The sequence below is a fragment of the Talpa occidentalis genome, unplaced genomic scaffold (assembly GCF_014898055.3).
Source record: "Talpa occidentalis isolate TD23 unplaced genomic scaffold, MPIMG_talOcc4v2.1 talOcc4.14, whole genome shotgun sequence".
Classification (NCBI taxonomy): Eukaryota; Metazoa; Chordata; class Mammalia; order Eulipotyphla; family Talpidae; genus Talpa; species Talpa occidentalis.
Window position 1 is genome coordinate 60,994,630 of NW_023601433.1, and position 24,224 is coordinate 61,018,853.

A 24,224-nucleotide genomic window follows, 5' to 3' on the forward strand; every position below is an offset into this window, starting at 1 on the left:
TAACAGCAAAAGCAAAAATACATCTCATCTAATGTGCCCCGTAAATTAATAAATTGTGAAAAATGCACAGTTGCTATGCTTCTGAGGTGCTCATAAACAGAGCTCTGTGATTGCCTAGGGCTAGAGTTCCCAGCAATTTTTCAGATGTACTGTGTCAACATGAAGGTTTGTCTGCTATGAAGAGAAACATCACACCCAGAGGAAGTCATGAGACATGGCATGCATGTGAGTGTGTTGTAAAAACTCAGTTGTTGGAGGCAAGTGCTTTATGAATGCTGGACAGAGGTAAGACTTACAACTTCAGTTGTGAAGAACATGGTCATTAAGTCTGCATGATTTACCTCCCAGCATGCTGTCTAGGAGGCACTGCACTTCACTGAAGGTGATTCTGGCTTGTGTGGTTTCACTGGGCAGGACCTAGAGACAGGGTGGTCTGGTTAGAGAAGGGGCTCATTATCCAGGTTGCTGGCGATTCATCATTAACACATTGACTCTGGTGTTAAGGGTTGTGTCACACAGCATGTGGGGGTGGAGGGAGTGCGGGGGTTCTGGTAGAAGGTAGGTAGCTGTTGCATGCATGTGCCATGGGCATCTTTCGTGTTGTGCCAGCCTTAGGTCTGGGCTTAGATGGAGGGTTATTTTCCTACTGTTGTTGAGGCCAGATCTTTAGGATACTGAGTACTCTGGAAACATCTTGATCTTTCTTGTTGTGGTGGGTGTGGCCAGAGGTGCTCTCCTCAGACCCCATGGGGAGGGAGAGCAGAGACACTTTGGCTTTGCCTGGAGCCATCAGCCGCAGCCGAGTGACTATCCAGGCCTGAGTGGGAACGTGACCTAGTTATTGTGCCTCCCAGCACGTTGGCACAATAACCAGATCTTCCTTCCTCTCTCCTCACAGCAAGAATAATTTTTCTGAGCCTCCTGGAGATTGGAGGGCCAGTTTTAGTAACGTGCCCTTTCCTGGCTGGCTCTTGTCCAGTTATTTCTGTTGAGTGTTAATGGCCATGAATTTGAAAGTTTTATTTATAAGGAAACTCTTGACCCAGGTGTCCTTGTCAGCTATTATCTGTCTGAAGCCATTTCCGTATTAGAGAAGAGACTGAAAGAAAAGTGGTCACAACGTCTGTGACTTTGGATGGTCACCTGTGGTCTCCTACTTTTTTCAGATGCTTTCCTTGTGGATTTAGGCCAAGGCAGGGGAGTGAATTCAGTGTATGGTCATATAGTAGGAGATATCTCCTCTAGGTCAGAGAGAAGGGAGTTTTTCTTGTAGGTCATTATAGTGCCAGCCATGGGACGCCACTCCAAAGTTCAAGGAAGCCTTAACCTTGGGAGGTGAGTGGTGGTCCTGGGTGGAATTTTATTTTGGGTCACTTGTGTGACCAATAAATTGGACTACCTGCTCTGGAGGAATGGATGTGTGATGTTTATACGATCCTTAACCTTCTACAAAGCAAACTTGCCATGAATGGTCTAGCTTCAGGGTCAATGGAGAATTTTCAGTCTGTTGGGTAGTGATTTGCAACAAATGACTAAAAAATCTATAAAATGCTTCAGTGTCTGTGCTAATTGCCAGCGAAAGGGATTTTTTTTGGTAAGTCCGATTCTAGAGTTCAAAGGGACTTTGTTTGTGTGTGTGTGTGTGTGTGTTTGTCTGTCTGTCTCCCCTTATTTTATAGACAGAATGATCATCTAGAGAGGTGAAACACATAGATCAGGATGATGCAGCTACTTAGGACAGAATAGACCTGTGATGCCAGGATAGAACCTAGATTGAGCACAAGCCAGGGTGAAGCTGACCTGCAGCAGAATGCCGGAGGACTCAAGTTCTTCCATCTATGCAAGTCCCCCTTGCTGCTCATGCCATGTGAGAGCAGAACCCCAGGAGGGTGGGTGATTGGCCTAAGGTCACACAGCTGGTGAGTTGCTGAGCCTGGTCTGAGAGGCAGGCCCTTCTGGCTCACAAGATATTCAGGATCTACTGAGGCTCAGTGAACGTGAGCATGGAATGCTGTGTGAGCCTGGTCTTGGCTTTACTACTTGAGTTGATGGGTTCAGTTTGGGCCATTTATGTATTCCAAGTCAGGCACTGAGTGGGGGATGGGTTCAAGTTCAGTTATGGCCAATTCCAGAGCTGATGTGCTGAGCCAGGGCTCTCTTGTGCTAAGAGTGAGGAAATCCTTTTTTCGGGGCTTATGTTTTGGCATCTGAGTCTTTTGACTCAGATTTAACTTCTGTTTTAAGTCAGATTTCTTCCTGGAGTCTTGTTATTCTCAATACAAAATCAACTACTTTAACTGAAAACCTGTTTGGGGGCCTGGGGACAAGTTGGAGGTGTACTTCCTCTGATTAAATCAGAATCACTATGTAAATGAACCTTCCAGAGGATTTTCTCTGGGAATTCCTAAAACAGTCTTAGGGTTGATATCGTGTATTAAGAAAATGCATCAAGCAATCAATCTCAGAGCTTATCTTCTATTCAGAGTTTCCACACAAAGGCAATTTCACCCCAGCTGGGATCACCGGTTGCTTTTCACATTCTTAATTCTTTTGCCAATTTTCCAGATGCCTTTGGAAATTCATGCTGACCGTTTTTTTTTTTTTTTTTTTTTTTTTCATTCCATTTTGAGTACCGAATATTTTCCTGTCACTACTTAAACTGGCATGAATAAAATATTCCTCTTCAGGATGATTATTTTCAAATTTTTTTTTTAAAGAAAAACAAAATGCTCCAGTCAGTTAAATTTATGAGGCTTATAAAAATGTCCTTATTGTGCTACTAGTTGAGTTTGGGATTAGGAATTCTTTCTTTCTATAGGCCATGTAGTATCAAGTACAGTATCTTCTGGTAGCAGGATGTTATCAGAAGGAACCAGTAGAAAATTAAAAAAAATTGAATAGAGAGACGCAATCAGTGTAGACTCAAATTGGAATTCCCCTCAGAACCATCTGGATATCAATGCTAAATTTATGGGATAGTGGTGGTCATTAACAATATTACAGGTTAAAATAGAGTGATTAAAATATCATAAAAACCAAGCATAAAATATTCCGTCTGTTCATATACTTAAAACACTTTTTTTTTTAAAGCTCTTACTGAAAGTAAGGTCTTATGCCAGGTCCTTTTGAGAAGGACAAAAATACTGCCCTCAAGGAAGTTAGGGAAGAAAACTTACAAACCTAAATGTAATAAAACTTAGAAAACTAATAAATTCCACAAGAGAAGGAGGGTGACGACAACCTAGGCCAAGCTTTTCCCATATAGTATCCCTATTTATACTCATGGCTGCAGTGAGATAGATCCAGAGATTTTAATTTTCTCGCCCAGTGACACTTAGCTAACAAGTAGCAGAGCAGGGATTCAAACTTCTTCCAAGAGCTCCCTCTGCTTTTCCTCAGCAGAGATAAATGCTCTGTGAGTTAGAATTCCACCTGGGAGGAGTGTTACACCAGTAGCCTAACCTTGACAGAGGGGATATGCCTGGCCTTGGAGGCCCCACCATGGAGCTGACATACGGCATGGGCGATGCCGCCGCTGTTAGTGGGGCACACAAAATCAGCTTGGAAAGGTAGGTGAGGGGTCAGTTCATCTTGAGTTTTGAATTCTAGGCCAAAACACTTATAATTTTAGTTGGGGATACAAATTTCAGATGTCCAGGCTATTCAAGCCATTTGAAGATAATATTATAATATTAGAATATCACATATAGACCTCCATGTCTGGACTAGGGAAAACTGGAGCTAGGAGGGTCTGCAGGCCGAGAGGAGAGTTGGAAGGCCAGAGCAGTTGTTCCAGCGAGGCAGGTCGGAGGTAGGGTGGTGAGTGGCAGAGGAGGGGACAGGTGTGAAAATGCTGTACATGCAGCCTTGTTGGGCCCCAGTGTCTGGTCATCTGGGAGCTGCTAGAAGGTAGATCTGGATTTAGCCTTGCTCCAGGTGAGCTTCCCACTGCCTCCTGTGCCCTTCAATTTAGGGTGCATTTTGTTGTTAGTTCCGTTTAATGGTAGGTAAGAGAGTTACATGTTTTTACTTAAACATAGAATGCTTTGTCATTTTGTTCTAAGTGCTTAACAAATACTCATTTACTGTTCCTGACTGCCCTATAAGTGAGGCTATGTCTATTCCCATTTTACAGGTGAGAAAATGAAGGCAGGATTTAGGATCTATGCTCTAAACCCAGTACTTTTAGGCTAATCCTCACTTGATATTCGGAGTCCCATTGAGATTCAAATTATAGTATATTTCCCTGAATTCTAATTCTCTTCCCTTCCTAAATTAAGGCAGCCCTCGTGTCCACTGGATACTTAATCTATATGGTAGAGGCATCCAGAATGAAATGTGTAGTGAGGATTTTACATGAAATTGGGTTGGAATCACTGAGCCAGGGGAATGAGAGGAGTAAGATGAACTATTGGAGTAAGATGAACCAAAGAGATTATTTGCTATCAAAACTTCTGTGCAGGGGTAGGGAGAGAGATGCAGGGAGGTCAGGTGACTCAGAAGGGTCATCAGAATTGGATGGTAATTCAGGGCTTCTGATGTCCAGTGACTGAGGTATGTGGTTATGTTTGGAGAAGTTGCTGAAGGATAGTTGGTTTTCAAGTATTCAGAAGCTCAAAGTCCATGGCTTAAACTTCTGTGGGAGATGGCCAGAGGCCAACACCGGGGCTCCAGGGGGCTTTGTGGCCTGGGGACAGGTGACCCCTCTCCTCACATGCTGCTTGGCTCCCTTCTACCTTTGGCATCTTCATTGTCTTCCTCTGTTCATTCCTCTTATGGAATTAAGAACTTTGCCCAAAGTATGGTTTTTCTAGTGAGTGCTTTAGAGGGTTTTTCCAATATCAGGGTTTATGTCCAATGACAATGTGTTCACATTCTGGTCCCCCAACTGGAATTTGTAAGCGTCTCCTACTTAGTCTCCTTTTTTCTGCCGGTGGAAAACAAAGCAGTCTCATTGGAGAAAACCCCTTTTCTTACAGGCCCCATGTGGACAGTGGTTTTTCTCTTTTCTTTTTCTTTATCATCTCTACTTACATGCAGACCTTAGCTGAGCAATTCTTTGAAATGGTCTTAAACAAGCATTTAGATTTTTGCTTGAATTCAGAACCAGAGTTGTGTTCTTTGCTCCCTTTGTGGGCTTCTCTGGGTCATGACCGTCCTTCTGCAGCTGTTGCTGGCTGAGATCAGTAGTTCAAGGCCACAAAGTTTCCCTGCTGGTGCTGCCCACGGGCAGGCTGCTTCCCTGGTTGATTGCATGTGGTTCCTGAAGTTTGGGTTTTCAACTCAAGTGTCATCCCCAGGAATTGAATTATGGGGCTAGGAGGGAGCAGGATTTATGCAACATCTCCACATTGGGTCCACAGCTGTGTTTGTGTGATCTTAAAACAATTTCTCTCTCATTTCAACTGTGCCCCATTGGCTGACCCAGCTCATCTGCCATCACCGTCAGTAATCTCAGTTTTAATTAATCTTTCAAAGAAACAGATTAAGTTGATTGCTTCCCAAGCTGAGTTTTGGTGTATGTACCTTTCAGCTGCCTTCCAGAAATGCTTAAAAAAGGAAATTTTATGTGAGCTTTTCTGCCCAGTTAAGAGTATTTTTGGCTCTTGTCTCAATGGTTTATTTCCATCATGTGCCTGCTTTTAGCAGAAGAACTGAAAATGAGGAGTGGGGCTCGTTTTTGTTTCGTGGTGGGTTTCCTTTGCTGTCAGACACCCCGCTGTGGAGTTTATTCAGGAGTTTATTCTCGTCTGCCTTGTTGGCCCCATCACCCTGAGGGCCATCCCAAGGCAGCCATGCCAGTCACAACAGTGACTGATGTTAGTTTCTTAGGCTACTTCTTCAGTCCCAAGCTTCCACAAAAAAAAAAACCCCTGTATTCCTAACCTACCCAACCCAAAATCCTGTGGCCTTTGCACCGGGATCTAGCTCTAACACTGAATTGAACAGATAGATTGCAAAGGCTGTCTACTTGTCCTAGCACCCCCACCCCCTTGTCTTCTTTGAGGGCAGGTGCTGTGTTTCTGTGGCCCCAGGGCCTTAGGATAGCGCCTAAGACACCAGAAGGTATCAATGAGTGGCTCTCTGTAGTGTATGGAAAAGTGGACAGATGGTATTTCAACCTTGCTGAGAGTCAAGGTAGAAAAGAATGTTAGCCAACCTACCAAAAAAAGGTAAGTAGACATAGAAAAATCCAGATTTCTCATATTCCTTTGCAAAAATTCAGACTTTGCAGGATCTGAAGGGCTTCCTTGGGAGTGCCTGGACTCTACCTTTTGCTTTAGTTCTTTCTACTCACCTAACCCTTAAAATAATCTTATGAAACAATCTATGCCCTCCACACTTGTTGAGTTGATAGCGAAAATGTTTTATCATTTAAGAGTTGCAAACGATGTTATTTCTAGTCTGTTGTAAATATTGACTTTTTTTCTATATGCAGGGTCTGAATTCACAGATTCAAACAACTTCAGATGTTGGTTGAATTTGAGAATGGAGGAAGCAGCAGTATGGAGGGCTGACTCTAAGGGACTTGAACATTTCTGGATTTTGGTATCTGTGGAGGGGTTCTGAAACCAGTCCCCCTCGGCTGCCAAGGGACTATTGTAATTAAGTTTTGGGGGAAGTCAAAGCTATACTTGGGTTTTTGACTGTGGGGGGTGTGTGTGTGTTCATGTGTGTGCTCACCCAAGAGTTGCCCAAGAATCAACTGGGATTTGCACGTGGATGTTATAACTTTAGATACATACATATATATATATATATATATATATATATATGTATATATATATAAATGACAGGTAGTGTTTAGGTAGGCAGGTTTTTTGTTTTGTTTTGTATAGAATATGAAAGGCATAACAGGGGAGTGACAAATATTTTATTTTCACAAGATAGACATTTAGAGCAATAACCTAAGCAGGGCAGCATTCATTAGTATGTCTCAAGAGTTTGTTCAGAGGAGTAATGTTCTAATGATGGGAAATCCCTCTGCTGTTTAAACTTAACTGTGAGCTTCTCACTGTGTACCTCAAGTCTGGGAGTCAGACAGAGGGCTGAGTAAGGACAGCAGTATCTGACTTGCTCTTTTATTATTAGACTAAAGCTTCTGTCATCTGAAGATTAAAGATCTTAGGAAGGAAGTTGGAGTTTGGAATCTGCTCTGACCTCCTAATTTATATTCAGAACCATCATTTATTCTCTGATTTCACATGGCTTGAGAGACTTGAGTCCCACAACCACTAATCCCTACTAAATAGTACATCAAATGTAATTGTCATGGTTTTGAGAAATTTATATTCTGAGGGACAGAGTGTATTTTAAGGCATGATTTGATCCTTCTGGAATCCCCACTGAAGGGTTCTGAGTTTCACTGGACAAGAACTCTCAACCTTTACCCAGAATGTGAGGGAGACATTCAGGAAAGTAAGTGCTCCTTAGTTAATTCTTTTCTCCAATTGGGACAAACCTCTGACCCAAGAATACCTTTCTTGTCTTTGCCTCTCCCCTTTGTAGAAACTTTTATCAGTTCAGATCTTATTCTTCCCTTGATAAATTATAAAGTCAGTGGTTTTCTTTTCCTTCTCACCCCGTATTTATTTATATTTATTTTATCAGTAGATATTACTGAGTCCATGTTCTGTACTTGGGAAGTGCTGGGTGCTGGGAGTATAGAGCCACCCAGCACCCAGCCCTGGGGAATGGAGCCCACTTTGCATTGGGGAAAGGAATAGTATCACAACTGGTAGGAGAGGTAGCTGAGAGGACTCTCAGAAAGGCATGGTTGGGGTGTCTTAGAAGTTGTCTGGGAAAATCAGGGAAGGCTTCACAGAGGAGGTACACTGAGGGGGATAGGTAGAAGTTTACCAGCTAAGCAAAGGAGAGAGGACTTTTAGGTCAATGACCCTGCTCTGGTTTTAAGGGCCAGAGGATGAGGCGTATAGGATCTGTTTGGGGGTTCAGGCAAGACCGGGGAGTAGTGAGAGAGAAAGCTGCAAAGAATAAGGGGTTGTCAGGAACTTTTTATGCTGTTTGTAGTAGTTTAGACTATAGACCAAAGGCGGGGGAATTGAAGGAGCAAGCATTTTGTGTGATTGAAAGGCCGCTTTAGAGCTCCAGTTGGGAAGATTAAGACAGGTGTCAGGGAGACCAATTAAACTGCTCTTGGATTCATGGAAGCAGGGTAAGGGAAGCGGTGAGTCCCCTAACTAGCAGGGGCATGGAGAGACGGAACAGGCTGAAGACACACTTGGTCAGGTCTAATTCTTTAAGCTCATTTTGGATTTGGGAGCCTTAGTCAAGAGAAGAGGACTGAGGTTTCATGCTTGGGAGGAAGCTCCTGAGTTCTGTGTGCATGTGCATGTGGCATCACGCCGTTCCATGAACTCTCACCCGTGCACAGCTGAATAGATGCAGTGAGACAAATACTTTCTGGAAGCAAGGTTTTGGGTTTTGTCTTGTTTTCTTGCTTTTGCCTCTATTATCTAGGTAAGTAATTTATGTTGGTCTGTTGGAAAAGAGCCTGGGGCAAAGTGTGTGAAAGCACTTGGGAGGAAAGATCAGTCTCTAATAATACAGTCTGTAGACCAACGTGGGCACAGGAATCTAGGTGCCCTGAAAGGCTGTGGGCTTCTTTTCGAAATGACTTAGAAGGCTCTTTAGCCTGCTTACCCTTGTGGGATGGCATGGTGGCCACAAGAACCAGTGCTGCTTTCGGGTGCACCTGATGCTTCCCTCCACTGGTCATTGGCCTGCTCTGTGCCTCAGCATCTCTGTCTTTCTTACATGATGGGAATAATAGAACCCACTTTATTTGTGAGGACTCAACGAGATAATTGATGGTGTTTCTTAGGTCAGTCCCTGGCAGAGTGAGTACTCAAAAAAAAAAAAATTGTATCTCAAGTTAATTACATGAACAGCTCTTATATAATGAGTCTGATTTCACAACCCAACATAAATCTGGAATTCAGTATTGGTTTTCTAAGAGATTTATTTTTCATTTGTGGGAGGAGGCATCTACAGTTTCTGTAGAAAACCTTCCTAATAGTGCATTTTAAAATACTCAATTTGCAAAAATTCAACATATTTAAAAATCATAGTCTATTGTTAATAATTTAAATCACACTAAGCTATATTCCATAATATATTGAATTTACAAGATTTGCCCACTACATCTTCTCAGCTGTTCCTCCAGAATAGCCATGACAAAGGGCTGATAGCATGGCCTTGATTTTGCTCGTGGCAATGCTGAGGCCAGGGAGATCCAGAAACTCACTCATGCAATAAAGCAGGCCCCTGCTCCCCAGGCCATGTTGTCTGCAACAGGTGACAACGTTGGGGCCAGTTGAAATCTGTCCTGTTGCTGTTGAAATAAGAGGTTCCAAGAGAAGAAACCTTTAGTTACCTGAGGTTTTTGATGAATAAAATGTCGAGGAAGAAGCTGTTAATGAAGCAAATCCAGACCTTTCCTTCAGAGAATATACAGTTGCATCTCATTCTTTTTGTAAACGTAGCAGCTTTACAAATAAATACACCCTTATTTAGTTGCAAAGATTTAAACAGGTGTAGGCCTGCTAAGGGAGAGAGAACCATTTGTAATTATTAATTATGGATTAGGGCCACTCTCAGAAAGGGCTACTTACTGGTATGAATAACTTCCTATAAAGCTAGACTCCGTGGAATTGTAGAGTAGAAGGGACCTTACAGTTCACAATCTTAATGACAAGGAAACTGTCTTTTTGAAGCACTAATTCATGTCCTTTATATTTGTACAAATCAAGAACAAACAGGGCCGCTGGGGAAGACTTCTCCTCCCTCACCATGGCTACTTGCATGTTGTGTTGACATAATTCTAACCCAAACCAAGTATATGTTGCCATATATTTGGTAACAAATGTGGTTATATTTGGTAAGCAAATACCCATCATATGGCAGGTACACATGTGGTTTCTGTTGGGTGTTTTTGGAAAATAGCCTGATGTCCATTCCTCTTTCGGGCAGCGACTGCTGTCTCCAGGCTAATCCACTCATTTCACAGGCCCGGAGTTTAAGCTGCTTGCCGAGGTCGGAAGCAAAGGAACTGTAGAAGGTAATATACACTGTGTCCAGCGTGGATGTTGTGCTGAGAAAACCATCAGGTCAGTTGCTGATGGCCTTTGAGGAAAACACGGTGGCAGCGTGGATGAACACCGTTCTCGTGTTCAGTGGGGAGGCAGGCAATGGACGAACAAATTCTCCTCTTTGCTAAGAGTGTCTGTGTCTTAGCAGCGACCTTAAAAAAGTAACCTGTAATTGTTTCGCTCTCTAAGTGCCATCTGCCAAACACCCAGCAAAGCCTCATTCATTGAGACCCCTGTATGTTTGGCATCCACGTGACATCCCATGCGGCGAAGCTGAGGTTTGCTTGAGTCAGTATCTACAAAAAGGGGATTTGCTGAGCAAATGAACGGTATCAGCATGAACACGGTCGTATTATTTAACCAACTTATAAGAGCAAACACTTAGCTTTAATATTTGCACGTGTAGTTAAGTGTTTATTACAAGTAATTCTTCTCCGGGCCAACAAGCTGGTACTTCACCAGCTCTTTAAAGTTGTTTATGAATTTCAAGGCATTTAAATTGCATTTCTCTCTGAATGTTTTAAGATGAGCAGGGGAAGGGCAAATGATAGTGTAGACTTGTTTGTACTGGTGCCGACAAGAGCACCTGGTGCAGAGGAGCTGCTCAGTGCTCATCTGTCAAGTGTGTTGGACATGTGAGTAAATACAGTGACGCTGGGATTGTGGGTTAACTAGTTGGAAAAAATTATACAATGTGTTTCTCAGTAGAGGCCCTCAAGGTGCAGTGGTCAAGACAGATTCCTTCATTGCTCAGCGCCTCCAGGGTTGTCTCTGGACATTCTTCTCTGACTTCTATCCTCTGGATGTCCAGTGGAGAAGCAGACTGCCTGCCCCACCCTGGATGAACCACAGAGCCCCACTTACTTCTAGATCCCCCTGAGGGAGCAGATACCATCCCTAGTTAGGGACCACCACTTGTCCCTAAATTCCAAAATAAATCCCAGATGTTATAAGTTAAAGGTAAGAAAGAAATAGTATAACAAGTAGAAGAGAGTGTAAATTATATCTACCATATGAAGCTATAGGATTCTCTGCAGAATCATGCTTTCTGGCAATGGCAAGCTTGCCAGCATTTTCGAGTAAGTCTTCATCTCTAGTTGTCTAGGTTTCCTCATGGGCAATTCCAGGCCTTTCCGTCCTTCTTGTTCTGGATTTTCTCTGACTCTTTACAATGGAGTTTGGAGTTCTCCTTTTGAGAAGGAGGCTGTGGGTAGTGGCCTCTAGAGCCACCCAGCATTTCCTATTTTGTTTTCTCTGTCTGTCTTCATGTAAACCTCAGATGTCTCGAAATTCTAAAATAAATCTTTGACACCCAGGTTTCTGCACCATCATCTACTATCCTGTCTCAGTCCTATGTTCACAGCTAACTTCCTTAGCCTGCTGGATGGCAGCTAACCTCCTTAGCCTGCTGGACAGAGTACGTGGCCTGTGGTCATGACCTAAGGCAGGATGCAGCCTGTCTGACCTCTCTGAGTCGGTGAGTAATAATGCTACCATGGCAGGAAAGGTCACTATGAGTGTCACACCCTGGCTAGAATCCTCCAGAAGCTTGCCATTGCCAGTAGGAGAACCTTGGCTGACCATGCAAGGCCCTAACTTCTATGCACACTTTCTTTTCTTGCCATTCCCTTCCTCACCTTGAAATTCCAGTCCACTGAAGGTTGATTGTAACCATCTCTGGCCTTCCTTCCTCCCCGCCCCAACCTGCTATGCTGATTTCCTTCCGGGCCTTCTCTAACTATGGCTTACTGCTCTTCAGCTCCCTCCTTCCCCATCATGGTTGATTCCTCATTATTTTGCAGTAACCTCTTCTTTTGGAAGGTTTCTGAAGACCCCGTCCCACTGTGAACTGCACATGCATATTATAGTACTTTTTTTTGTGGAGGTGCCAGGCCCCACACCCCCTTCTGTGAGCTGCCTGAGGACAGGGAGGAGGTCATGCCAAGAAGTGTCAAGGAGTTAGGGGAGGGGCTGCCAGATGACTGAATGAATATCCAGTTTGGGAGGAGATACCAGTTCTGGCTGTGGTAGAAGGTGGCAAGCATCATTGGCACAGGTGTTTTTTACAACAGCTCATAGGTTTGTGCTTTTCCCCACAATACATCTTCTGGGGAAAAGAAGAACAAAATTATTTCTGCAGAGACAGCGTTTGCTACCTCTAATTTTCCCATGTCTATGTAAAACACCACACTGATATTCCGGGTGTGTGGCGGGGATAGTCTACTTCCTTTGCCTGGGGAAATATTTGAAGCAAACATGTGCCTTCTCAACTCTGTTTCCTGAGAACTGTTCATGTCCACCACAGCCTGGTGCTCTGGTTCAGGTGTGGCGGGTGGTGTTGGGGAAATCCAGGTGACCCTGGAGCTCAGAGATGTGAACATGTATGTCACTCACAGCAGTTGGTCTGGTCACAGGCATTTTTCTGTGCTCATCCTTTTCAAGTCATACGGGTATTTTTTCACTTTTTGCATTTTGTCCCTTGCTTGCCTTTTTCATGACTTATGCACTTACTTCATCTGCTCATTCTAGAAATGTGTGTTCAGTACCTTCTAAAGCAGGTACCAAATTCGGTGTTGGGTCAACTGAGTGGGGCACCCATGGTCCCTGTCTCCATGTATTTGGTCCTTATGGGTAGGAGGGGGGCAGGAGGTAGTTTCACATTGTGATGAGACTGTGATAAGAATATAAGGGAAAGACAGAGGAGAGGCTATTTTATATAGGAGACTCTGAACATTGCCTTATGCTACTGGAACTCATTTTTAAAAGTAGCTTTATTGAGGTATAAATTCAGAGACCATATAATGCACCTATTAAAGTATACCATTCATAGTCAGTGGTTTTTGGCAGACTACTCTTTAAATTGAGAGGAAAAGATATGTATAACATAAGGTTTGCCATTTTAATAATTTTAAAGTGTACAATTCATGGCATTAATTACATTCATAGTTATGCACCATCACCACTAACTGATTTTAAAACTTTTTCATTATTTAAACAGAAACTCTGTATCTAATTAAGCAATAACACTTCATTCCCCCTTCCCCCAGCCCTTGGACTGCCAGTCTTGTTTCTATGCATTTGCCTATTCCTGGTATCATATAAGTAGAATCACATAGTGCTTGTCCTTTTGTGTCTGGCTTCCTTCATGTAGCATAAGGTCTTCAAATTCATCCTTATATTAGAACTCCTTTTTATGGCTGAATAATATTCCGTTGTTGGACTATACTATATATTTTTTTACCTATGTAACTTGAAATCTCGATATATAATTTTTATTTTCTTGGTATTTCCCCATAGTTCTCATCAGGATAACTTGCCTAGTAAGTATTTCTTGGTTGCTGGTATTTCTCAATTGACTGAATTTACTAATACAGTTTCCAGCAAGATGATAGAAATGACAAGTCAGAAATGCCCTTTCTGGGTGTGTGTGTGTGTGTGTGTATGTGTGTGTAACTGGGCATATTCTTGAATGTGTATATTTCTTTGTCTCATAAATGAAGCCATTCGGTTGACAAACCTGTCTAGAGAAGATAACGTGGGAACTTGCTGGCATGGCAAGGACTCGGGGCAGCAATTCACCTGACAACCCTCCTTCCATCCACCTCCCCTGTCATGTTCCGCAGGTATTTCAAAGAAAAACTAGTTTCTTTGAGGCTTAGTGTTATCCTGATGTACTCTTACAGTCTGCTCAAAACAAACTTGTATCTGTCTCCTTGTAATAAATGTGTCTCAAAAGGCTAAAAAAATGCATAGAGAAAAGCCAGTATTTCTCTAGAGGACTGCCCCACAGGGAAAGTGAGATGATAAATCTTTTTGCATTTGTTTCACAAATCAGAGGAGGACACGTACAGGCTGATAAGGCAGTGGGGCACATATATCATGTGTTTGACAGCAGACGAGGGCTCTGGCTCAGCCAGAATGACAATACATTTAATATGTGACCAAAGGCACAGTGGCTCCAGAGCTTAGGAGCAGCATGAAGCCCTGCCTTTTTTTTTAAAAAAAGATTTATTTATTTATTTATTTATTTATTTATTTATTTATTTATGCACTTATTTATTTATGCATACTGGGGTACAGGCCAGAGGTGTGTGTGGGGTGGGGGTGAGAGGATTCACCAGAGACACAGTGGGGAACAGAACAGGTAGACTGAGTGAAATGCATTGCTGAGGGGAGCAGTGGGAGACACAGGAGAGGTCTGCTGCGCCATGTGGGTAGCTCCCTGGCTGGGGATCAAATTCGTGCTGCATAGGCTGTGGATAGCATCACAGTGCTGTACTTAACTCCTTGTGCCACCAGGGAGGTGCCCCCGCCTTTGTTGAGCCTTAGTTTTTATCTTGAAGGATCGCCTTCACTCTGCCCTTTTATTGATATTTTATTTTTTTTAAAGATTTATTTATTTATTTATACAAGCACTGGGTACAGTCAGAAGCAAGAGAGGGTGAGAGGATTCACCAGAGCCAAAGCAGGGAGCAGAACAGGCACAAGGACCAAAGTACACTGCTGAGGGGAGCAGTAGGTGTGGCAGGAGAGGTCTGCACGCCATGTGGGACCCTCGCCCAGCAGCCGGGGATCGAACCTGCGCTGCAGAGGCTGCGGGCAGCTTCGCAACCCAGTGCTCAACCGCTGCGTCACCGGGGAGGCCCTTTATTGATATTTTAAACCCATCTCTTGTAGATCTGCTCTGTGCTTTTGCTCTTCTTGTGCTAATTGCCGAAGGAGGCAGAGCTTAATGATTTGTTGTCACGGCCACTGTGTGTCTGTGAAGTTTCCAGAATGCTTGTGGTGAACCTCCTCCCCTTTCCCCCCTTCTTAGTCAGTCCCGTCTCTCTTTGGTATGTGCTCAGAAATCCAGTGCATTATTCACTTACCAAGCTCTGTGCCCACCTCATGGGGTCCCTTACATCACCTCACTAAACACTGACTCATGGAGTGTTTATTTGGGCTGGTCTGGTGCTGAGTAACCATCTCTGGGATAAGATGATCTCGGCCGACCTTCTGCATCATGTTTTTGTTATTTCCTGGGCAAAAGCCTTGGCGGTTTTTCTGTTGGGGAAAGGCGGGGGGCAGGTTATGTGGGGAGAATGCCAAGAATCAGAGCTCAAAGGTTTCTGCTTGACTTAAAAAAGATTTTCAACTCTGCCTTTGTTTAGGCTGCGTTTCATAGTCGAGCTTCCCATCTTGTGCCATCTTGCAGAAGCAGGGACCTGGTCACAGGGCGGGTTCCTGCAGCTGAGGTCATTATAGGGGAGGAGGAGGGAGAGGGGTGAGAGGGAGGGAGGGAGGAGCACAGGGGACTGTGGTGATGGTGCTCGGGTGCCTTGGGGAAGGAGATTCTATGGGGACTACACCTGAGAGGGTGGGGGAGGCAAATATTGTCTAAAAAAATGTAAAAAATGATAAATGTTAAAAAAAATGAAAAAGAAAAAAAAATAGCATTTGGTTTCAACTGAAGTTGCTCTGGGGCTGCACTGTGAGGAACCCAGCTGCAGGCTGCAGAAGTGCCTGCAAAGCTTCCAGGCGATGCCCTCCCCTCAGCTGTCATTGACCTGGGCTTGTGCACTGTGGGCTTTTGAATAGAAATATGCTGTAAATGCATTTTAATTTGTAGTGATATTCTATCTGTCTTCTTATGCCTGTTGTCAGCAACAGCTACAAAGCCAGGAATCAAAATAATGACTCCAAAACAAAAGATAGAGCGTCTGCTGATGTCTTTTGATCAGTCTTGTTTGAAGTTTCTGTCTCTGAGTGGGCTGGTCTCCAGTGACGTTTGGTGAGAGAAACAAAGTAAGAGACTGTAGCCAGGTCTCTAATGATACGGACGCGTGACTTTCCCACCTGTTTACAGGAAAAGAGACTTTTTTCCCCACCAGAATTCTCATCTGGTGTTTCTGGGTACCTCAGCTGTGGCCTTGGAGGCACTGGGTCATGTGAGGGGAGGCAGGCACTGTCAGCTTTTTTTCCCAGCTGACCCCAGCATGTTTGCTGCTCCTTTTTGTAGCCACTAAAGAAAGACAAGTGGAACTGGTGTCTCTTAAAAATGAAACCAGTTATAAGTTGTAGTAGTTGCCTGGGTTTAGTCTAACAGAAACAGGTCACAGTAAAGTGGGGGTGTTTGACACTGAATTTTCCAGACGCTTTTTTTCCTTTCCCTTAGATGAATCATTTGCTCACTGGTGTTTGACCTTCCTGGATTCTTTCTGTCCCTGGAAGGAGTTGATGGATATCGCCCAACTGGCCCTTCTGCCTAGCTCCCGATAGGCCCTTGACCACTTTGGGTTTGTGTCCATGTGGGTCTGGGAGTAGGCAGAGCCCAGCTTCTTAGATCAGAGACTTGCTCCTTCCCTTCTCTAAGAAGTCTTGGGGTTCTAGGGTTCTAGGCTGTTTATTCAAGGGTTGGGAACAAAGGGCCCATCACTGCTTTTGGCTGTGAAGACTAGCCTTGCTGAGGTACAGGGGAACCCAGGGAGTCTGATGGTCCCAGGGATCCTAAGGACAGATTGCTGGATAGCTATCCTCAGGGGAGAGACAGCGGGTAACTTGGTCTCACTGGAACTCCTGCTCACACAGGCCAGGCTGTGCTGAGACTTCTTGGGAGGATCTCTGGGGAACGCCATTCTGTGTACTGAACATCATTACAGCAGACTGTCAATCCATCTAGGAAATTGGGCATTTGGGGATTGCTGTGTGATTGAGACTCTTGTGCTGAATTCCAAGGGACAGCATGGAGGATAGCTACTTAAAGCAAAACACTCTCTTCAAACCTCCTGTTAAGAGCACATATTAGTTGTCCAAGGTAGCAAACTTGCCCTCCCCAAATCTCAGGTTCTATATCTGCCAAATGGAATGACAGCATCTATTGTACACCCACTCTACAGGGTGCCTGAGCTGATCAAATGAAATCATGAATTTGAAAGTTGTCTTAACATATTACTTGGCAGAAGTGTTGTGCCACCAGCAATGCTGCTGATGATGGTGGTGATGGTGGTGATAATCATGATGATGATGGTGGTGGTGATGGTGATGATGGTGATGACAATGTAGACAATGTACCTCAGCTTAGAAGGACCTATAGCTATGTGTTTGGAAGAAATTATTGGTCATTTGCTGCTGTTTATGGATCTTGAATCCTCAGTTATGAGTTGTTCTCATTCCAGATATTCTGTTCCATTTACATATCATGTATTTCAGACCCAAATTGTGCCACCGTTTCTGTTTTCACAGAATTTGATGATGACGAACCTGGACTGTCAACCTTGAATGAAACTCCTTGGATTTCCTTGGTTCTGCAGTCCACATGCTTTATGGCAGTGGTGTTCAAACTGCAGCCTGCATCAAAATCTTGGGGTGGCGGTGGGGGAGGGGGTGTTAAAATATCAGAGTTGCTTGGGTCTTGAGAATGTACATTTCTGCTGAGCTCCCAGGAGTTGCTTCTTCTGGTCTGAGACCCACACTTTGAGAACCAGTGCTCTGCTCTCAGAACCACTTTTTTTTTTTCAGCACTGGTTCAAGGCATGTTTTTCACTGGTGTGCAGGAAAATAATGTTTATCTTTTTTTTTTCTTTGAAATTCTGTCTTTCCTGTTTTCTGATAACAGATATCCCTTTCATGAAATGATGATAACAATAGCCGTAGATTGGATGTCCTCACCTGACTTGAAAAAATTAGACTTGGCAGCTCTACTCCAGTTCCTTGAATTTTGGGAAAATTCTACAATTCTTTGAAATGCAAAAGTATGAGGACCACCATCTAATAAATGTGAAGTTTAATTCCTTAATTTTTGAATGTTCTTTCAAATGGGAAGTAAGAGGGAATGGAGGTGGTAAAATAAGACACATATTTACTGGTTAAGTCTGTGCTTTTTTATTTTCTGATGATAATTGTGGTAAACTTTCAGTTTTGCAAAAACCCTGTCTCTCACAGAAGCTCAGTGTACAAAGAATACAGCAGCCGTGTACATTGGTTGGAAGGGCCTTATCTCTGAAATCATCTTTTTTCCTCTGTGGTTTCAGAAAGCGCCGGGGAGAGTGGTCAGCCACGAGGATACCAGCCAGAGTGTTTGATCTGATGCTTTACCTGTTGTGCCTTGTTGTTTTATATTCAGTGGGGGAAGGTGTACATTTTGTGCAAACATCTTGCATTTTTCAAACTTTTTACAGCTTTGTCAAGCTTTGAATAAATTATCATGAATGCCCACTTGTAGGCCTCTTTCTGGAAGTGCTCTGAAAAGCTTTTACCATTGTTTTGGAATATTTTAGGCTAAGTGTTGAGGAGATTTTAGCAACTTGAATTTGGACTGTTTCCTTGAAAAAAATCCACATTTTTAGTCCCAGTGTCCCAGCTTTTTGCCTTGGTTTGAGGAATGATTGATTCCTTAGATCTCTACTTAGCTTATAGCCTGTATAGATGTCGTCTAAGTTGAGATTTTCAGATTTTGCTTGATGGCCAAATTCAGTTCAAATTAAGAAAGTAAATTATGGAGAGTCTGTGCTCAAAATGTTCCATTTAACATTCATTTTGAATTTCTACTGAGAAAAGAAATCTAGTTAGTTCTCTTTGATTTTCCCCTGTAAACTAGCTCGTTTTCCTGTTTTCCTGTGTTACCTTCCTACATTTATGGATTTACCCCTACTGTTTTCATGTGTCCTTTATTACAGCTAGGGCCACCTTTCTTAGCTTATTAATTTTCCTTTCCTTGAAGAATGGTGCTGTATGTCTCCCAAACTGCCCTTGACTATTAATATCACTTGAAATGTACCTGCCTTTTCTCTTTAAAAATGAAGCTACTAAATCACTGAACCATTTCTTTTTGTATCTTGGAGTATATATTGGTGGTGTACATTTATTTTGTAAATATTAATATTCTCTTTATATTTTTAATTATGATAACATTGCTTTATAACACATAAGCTTTAGGTATGCAACATTAAAATTTTTAAAAAAGATTTCTTTATTTTTTATTATTATTATTTTAAATCATTGTTGGCATGATGTTTTCTTTCTTTTTTTTTTTTTTTAAGATTTATTTATTTATACAAGCACTGGGTACAGTCAGAAGCGCGGGAGGGTGAGAGAATTCACCAGAGCCAGAGCAGGGAACAGAACAGGCAGACTGACGAAATACACTGCTGAGGGGAGCAGCGGGCACGGCAGGAGAGGTCTGCACACCATGTGCTGCAACCGGTGCTGCAGAGGCTGTGGGCAGCTTCGCAGCCCAGCACTCAACCACTACACCAACCAGGGGAGGCCCAAGATTTATTTAATGATGCATAAAAGAACTGGGGTACAGGCCAGAGGTGTGGGGGGGGTGAGAGGATTCACCAGAGACAGAGTAGGGAACAGAACAGGCAGAATGACTGAAATACCCTGCTGAGGGGAGCAGCGGGTGAGTCAGGAGAGGTCTGCTGCACCAACATTACAATTTGACACCTGTATATGCTATACAATGTGATCACCACCAAAAGTCTAGTTTCTGTCCATCGCCATATAATTAAACCTATTTACCTTTTTCACACATACGCCAAGCCTTCTTTTCCTCTGGTAACTACCAATCTGTACTCTTTATCTAAACATTTTGTTGTTGTTGTTCATATTTTATTTTATCTTTCACATATGAGTGAAATCATACCACATTTGTCTTTTTTTGGCTGACTTATTTCACTTAGCATATCATGGTCCATCCATGTTGTTGCAAATAAGATTTCATCTTTTTTTTTATGCATGAACATTGGGGTACATATATCTTTTGAATTATGTTTTTTATATTCTGCAAATAAATATCTTAAATATTTTATATTCTGCAAATAAATATATTTATTCTGCAAATAAATATCCATAAATAACCATATGACATTTTTATTCTTAATTTTTTTTTAAAGATTTATTTATTTATTTTTGCATACAAGAACTGGGGTATAGGCCAGAGGTGCAGGGGGATAAGAGGATTCACCAGGGACAGAGTGGGTTGCAGAACAGGTGGATCTGCTGAAATACATTGTTGAGGGGAGCAGTGGGCAAGAGAGGAGAGGTCTGCTGCTCCATGTGGCTTGGCTCCTTGGCCAGGAATCGAACACGTGCTGCAGTGGCTGCAGATAGCTTCATAGTGCTGTGACTTAACCCCTTGAGCCAACAGGGAGGGCTTATTCTTAATTTTGTGAGGAAACAACATGCAGTTTTTGATACTGGCTGTACCGGTTTACATTCTCACCAGCAGTGGACAAGGACTCCCTTTTCTCTACATCCTCTCCAACACTTGTTATTTCTCGTCTGTTGATGAGCCATCATCTCATCAATGCTGTAGCCATTCTAACAGGTGTGAGGTAATGTCTCATTGTGCCTTTGATTTGCAGTTCCCAAATAATGAGTGATGTTGAACATCTGTTTGTGTGCCTATTGGTCATCTGTATGTCTTCTTTAAAGAAATGTCTACTCAGATTCTCTGTCCATTTTTTAATTGGATTGTTTTTGTTATTTTTGTTGTTGGGTTGTGTGAGTTCTTTATATATTTAGATACTAACCATTTGTCAGATGTATGACTTGGAATTTCTTCAAATAGGGTGTCTTTTGGTTTTGATGATGGCTTCCTTCATTTTGCAAAAAACTTTTTAGTTTGATGTAGACCCATTTCTTTATTGTTGATTTTGTTTTCCTTGCCTTTGGAGTCAACTCCACAAAACCATCGCTAACATCAATGTCAAGGAGCTTATTGCCTTGTGTTCTCTTCTAAGTGTTTCTTGGGTTCAGTATTAAATTCAAACCTTCAATCCATTTTGAGTTCAGTATTCTATATGGTAGAAGTATTTATTTTCTAAAACTTAGAAAAGCATTTTCTAAAAATTATTTCTTCCAAGCATTATATGTCCATGACTGTTCTTCAAGGTCTTTGTGCTGCTACATGTTTTGCTTAATAATTCTAAACTCAGTGCTAAGAAATCATTTCCTTGTTCAAAGAAGATTGAAATCATGTTATTTTGTCCTTTTTTAAAAAAACTAGACATTTGACTGTGGAGTAAAAGTATTTATAAATATATAATATATGATTGTACCTGTTCATGTGCTAAGACTTGTGCAATAGAGCAGAATATAAGAAATACAAGGAAATACATAGGAAATACAAGAGAAATTGGTATTAAATATATCAGCAGGGGCCTCCTTAGTGGCTCAAGGGGTTAAGACACAACCTATGAAGTTATCTGCAGCCACTGCAGCACAAGTTCGATCCCTGGCCAGGGAGCAACCCACATGGCGCAGCAGACTTCTCCTGACTCACCCACTGCTCTTTCCAGCAGTGTATTTCAGTCACTCTGCCTGTTCTGTTCCCCACTCTGTCTCTGGTGACTTCTCTCACCCCCCACACCTCTGGCCTGTACCCCACTTCTTGTATGCATAACTAAATAAATTAAAAAAAAATATATGAGGAGAGATCTCTTCAAATGCTTAAAATTGAAACGTTTAGTTTGGATTTAACGTTTTATGGAATTATTCATGTAATGCCATTTGCATTTGCTGAGATTTTGTATTATTAATAGAATAGACAAATCAGCATTTTGTCGTTATATGTAAGACTTGGCTTGTTTTTCTTGTCTTGATTGCTGGTTGCACATGAAATTCAGAGAAGGAAAAAGAGGATAGCACAGAGAGGAAGGGTGGTGGGGATGACTCAGGACTCCCCAGGTCCTTCTGTTCCAGCTGTCTCACTGGAGCCTTCATTTCTGGACTGTCTGGGCATAGTGACACTAGTCCAGAACTCTGAGATTCGATGGGGAGTGGCCCCACGGATCTTGTGTTGGGGGTAATTGAGGTGGAAAGGCTACTTTTGCATCGTGGCATTGCTCTAAGGCAGGGACTATTCTGGGCACCAGAGGGGCAGTTCTGACTTACACTTGGCAATGGAGAGACCTAGGAACTGTCTGCCACACTCTGTCATGGTTTTTTTCCAGGGAGGGTGAATTCTATTTGCTGCCCTTGTAGTCCTATTACTTCCCTTGTCTGCTTTCCTTATTAGTTCAGCCCAGCCTGTCCCGACTCTCCCAGCTTTTCCAAAATGTTCCGCCAGAAATGAGCCTCATCATGGGTGTGTCCTGGTGGGCTGTTGGTGGACTCCATAAAAGCCTTCCAGTGCTGAAGATACTGATGACAGCTGGGGCCGCGGACTTTTTCTCTTTGTATGACATTGTTGGAAATCACTGGAAGGCTCACTGCTTAGGTCTGAATCCCATTTTAGTTGTCTGACTTTGGACCAGTTTTCTAAGCTCTAGATGCCTCTCTATCCTTTTCTGTAAAATGGGTGTAGTAACTGTATTTGTCTTGAAGGGCAAGCCTGGGAAGAACTGGGAAGGACTTAACATAGTGCTAGCATTAAATAAGTTTGCAAAAAAAGAATTAGCCATTATTATTACCTAAACAGAGGGTGAGGTATCGCAACATTCTGAATTATCTTTTAGTGTGTATGTGTGTGTGTGTTTGTGTGTGTGTGTGAGAGAGAGAGAGAGAGAGAGAGAGAGAGAGAGAGAGAGAGAGAGAAGGAAGAGAGAGACTGAAAATTTGAAAATAGCACAATCACTTTATGGATTATGGGGATGTTGGAACAGAGTTTCAGTGTGATGTCTTTGAAGCAAGCCCAGCCAGGAATCTTGGGGGTACCACTATGCCAGAAAAAACAGGTTCCAGAAGAAGAAAACAGAGACAGGATCCCTTGCAGAGTAGGAGGTGGCAATGAGTTGTTTAGGGTGGCATTCAGCCAGCCAGAAGGTTTGCTTAGAAGGTAACCTGGGGCCCAGGCTGGGGAGGGGAGAGTCCAGGGAGGATCCACAGCTGTGGGCTGAGGAGGTGTGTAGAACTGGGATTAAGCCCTCCCGTAAACTGCAGGTCACCTGGTTCCCTCTGACAGGAGGCCTGGGCAACCCATAGCTGATTGCTCCTGGTGAGTGGCTGGGGAGGAGCCAGAGACACTGACATGACCTGACTCTAACTTTGAAATCAAGTGGACACTGGGTGCCATATTTTCTTTCAAAGGAAACCTCTTCCTACCAACTGTATTCCATGCCAAATGATAGATAATACATTGAGCAAGCATCCATAACATCCCTAGGGTGTCAGAGTAGAATAAATGGCTTGATATCCATTTCTCACCCACAGGGAGCTTCCATTCCGGTAGGTCAGATGAGACAGATGATGTGTTTCAAAAGATACCTCTCGGGCCTCCCCGGTGGTGCAGCGGTTGAGCGCTGGGTTGCGAAGCTGCCCGCAGCCTCTGCAGCGCCGGTTCGATCCCCGGCTGCTCCCGGCCACTGGAGGAGGGTCCCACATGGCGCGCAGATCAGCAGTGTACTTCGGTCCTTCTGCCTGCTCTGCTCCCCACTCTGGCTCTGGTGAATTCTCTCGCCCTCCCGCGTTTCTGACTGTACCAGTGCATGTATAAACAAAACGGCCTCAAAAGATACCTCTTATTACAATATTGTAATGCATCTGGGGGGTAAAAGGTTGCCAACTGTTGAAAGACTAGAGATGCCTGATGGGCCCATTTTATCACCAAGACAGACTTGCTTCATTACTGACTCATCCAAAATTATTACTGTTCTCCTTGGCAAAGTGTCATTTATGTAAAGTGGTATCATTCTTACTATATAACTTTACACCTGATTGTTTTCTTGCAACATTGTGCCTGTAGTCATTTACTCTGAGTTATAGAGTTGTTTGTAACTGTGCTTTTTAATGACATCTTAGTATCTTAATGTCTGGATGTGCTTTAATTTTTTTTTCTGTTCTCCTGTTATTCAATATTTGGCTTGTTTCCATTTTTTTATATTGTAAATAAACATGTGCAGAGAATAACCTTGTACATAAATTCCTTCACAATTCTATTTCTTTTCTCCCGCTGGTTTGAAACCTTTTTGTTTTATTGACGTATAATTGACAAGTAAGATTGTAAGATTTTTAAAGTATATATTGTAATGATTTGATATCCATATACAGTAGGAAAATTTCCCCCCATTCTAGCTAATTTCACGTCCATCACCTCACATGTTTATCTTTTTGTATGTGTGTAAGAATGTTTACGTTCTACTCGCTCAGTAAATTTCAGTGATACAATGCAGTGTTATTAACTACAGT

At 42.8% G+C, this 24,224-nt stretch overlaps 1 protein-coding gene across 3 annotated transcripts in view; it reads left to right on the forward strand.

The window, feature by feature from the left end:
- The window catches only part of CAMK1D (calcium/calmodulin dependent protein kinase ID), a 363,622-nt gene that overhangs the window by 28,026 nt on the left and 311,372 nt on the right, over positions 1-24,224 (forward strand). The window contains exon 1 of one of the 3 annotated variants that reach the window (XM_054695092.1): positions 3,264-3,569. The exons of the other annotated variants lie outside the window; for them this stretch is intronic. Coding sequence (XP_054551067.1) covers positions 3,478-3,569 — 92 coding nt within the window. The 5' untranslated portion in view covers positions 3,264-3,477. Of the gene's footprint in view, positions 1-3,263; positions 3,570-24,224 lie in introns of those variants that run through there. 3 annotated transcript variants of the gene reach the window in all.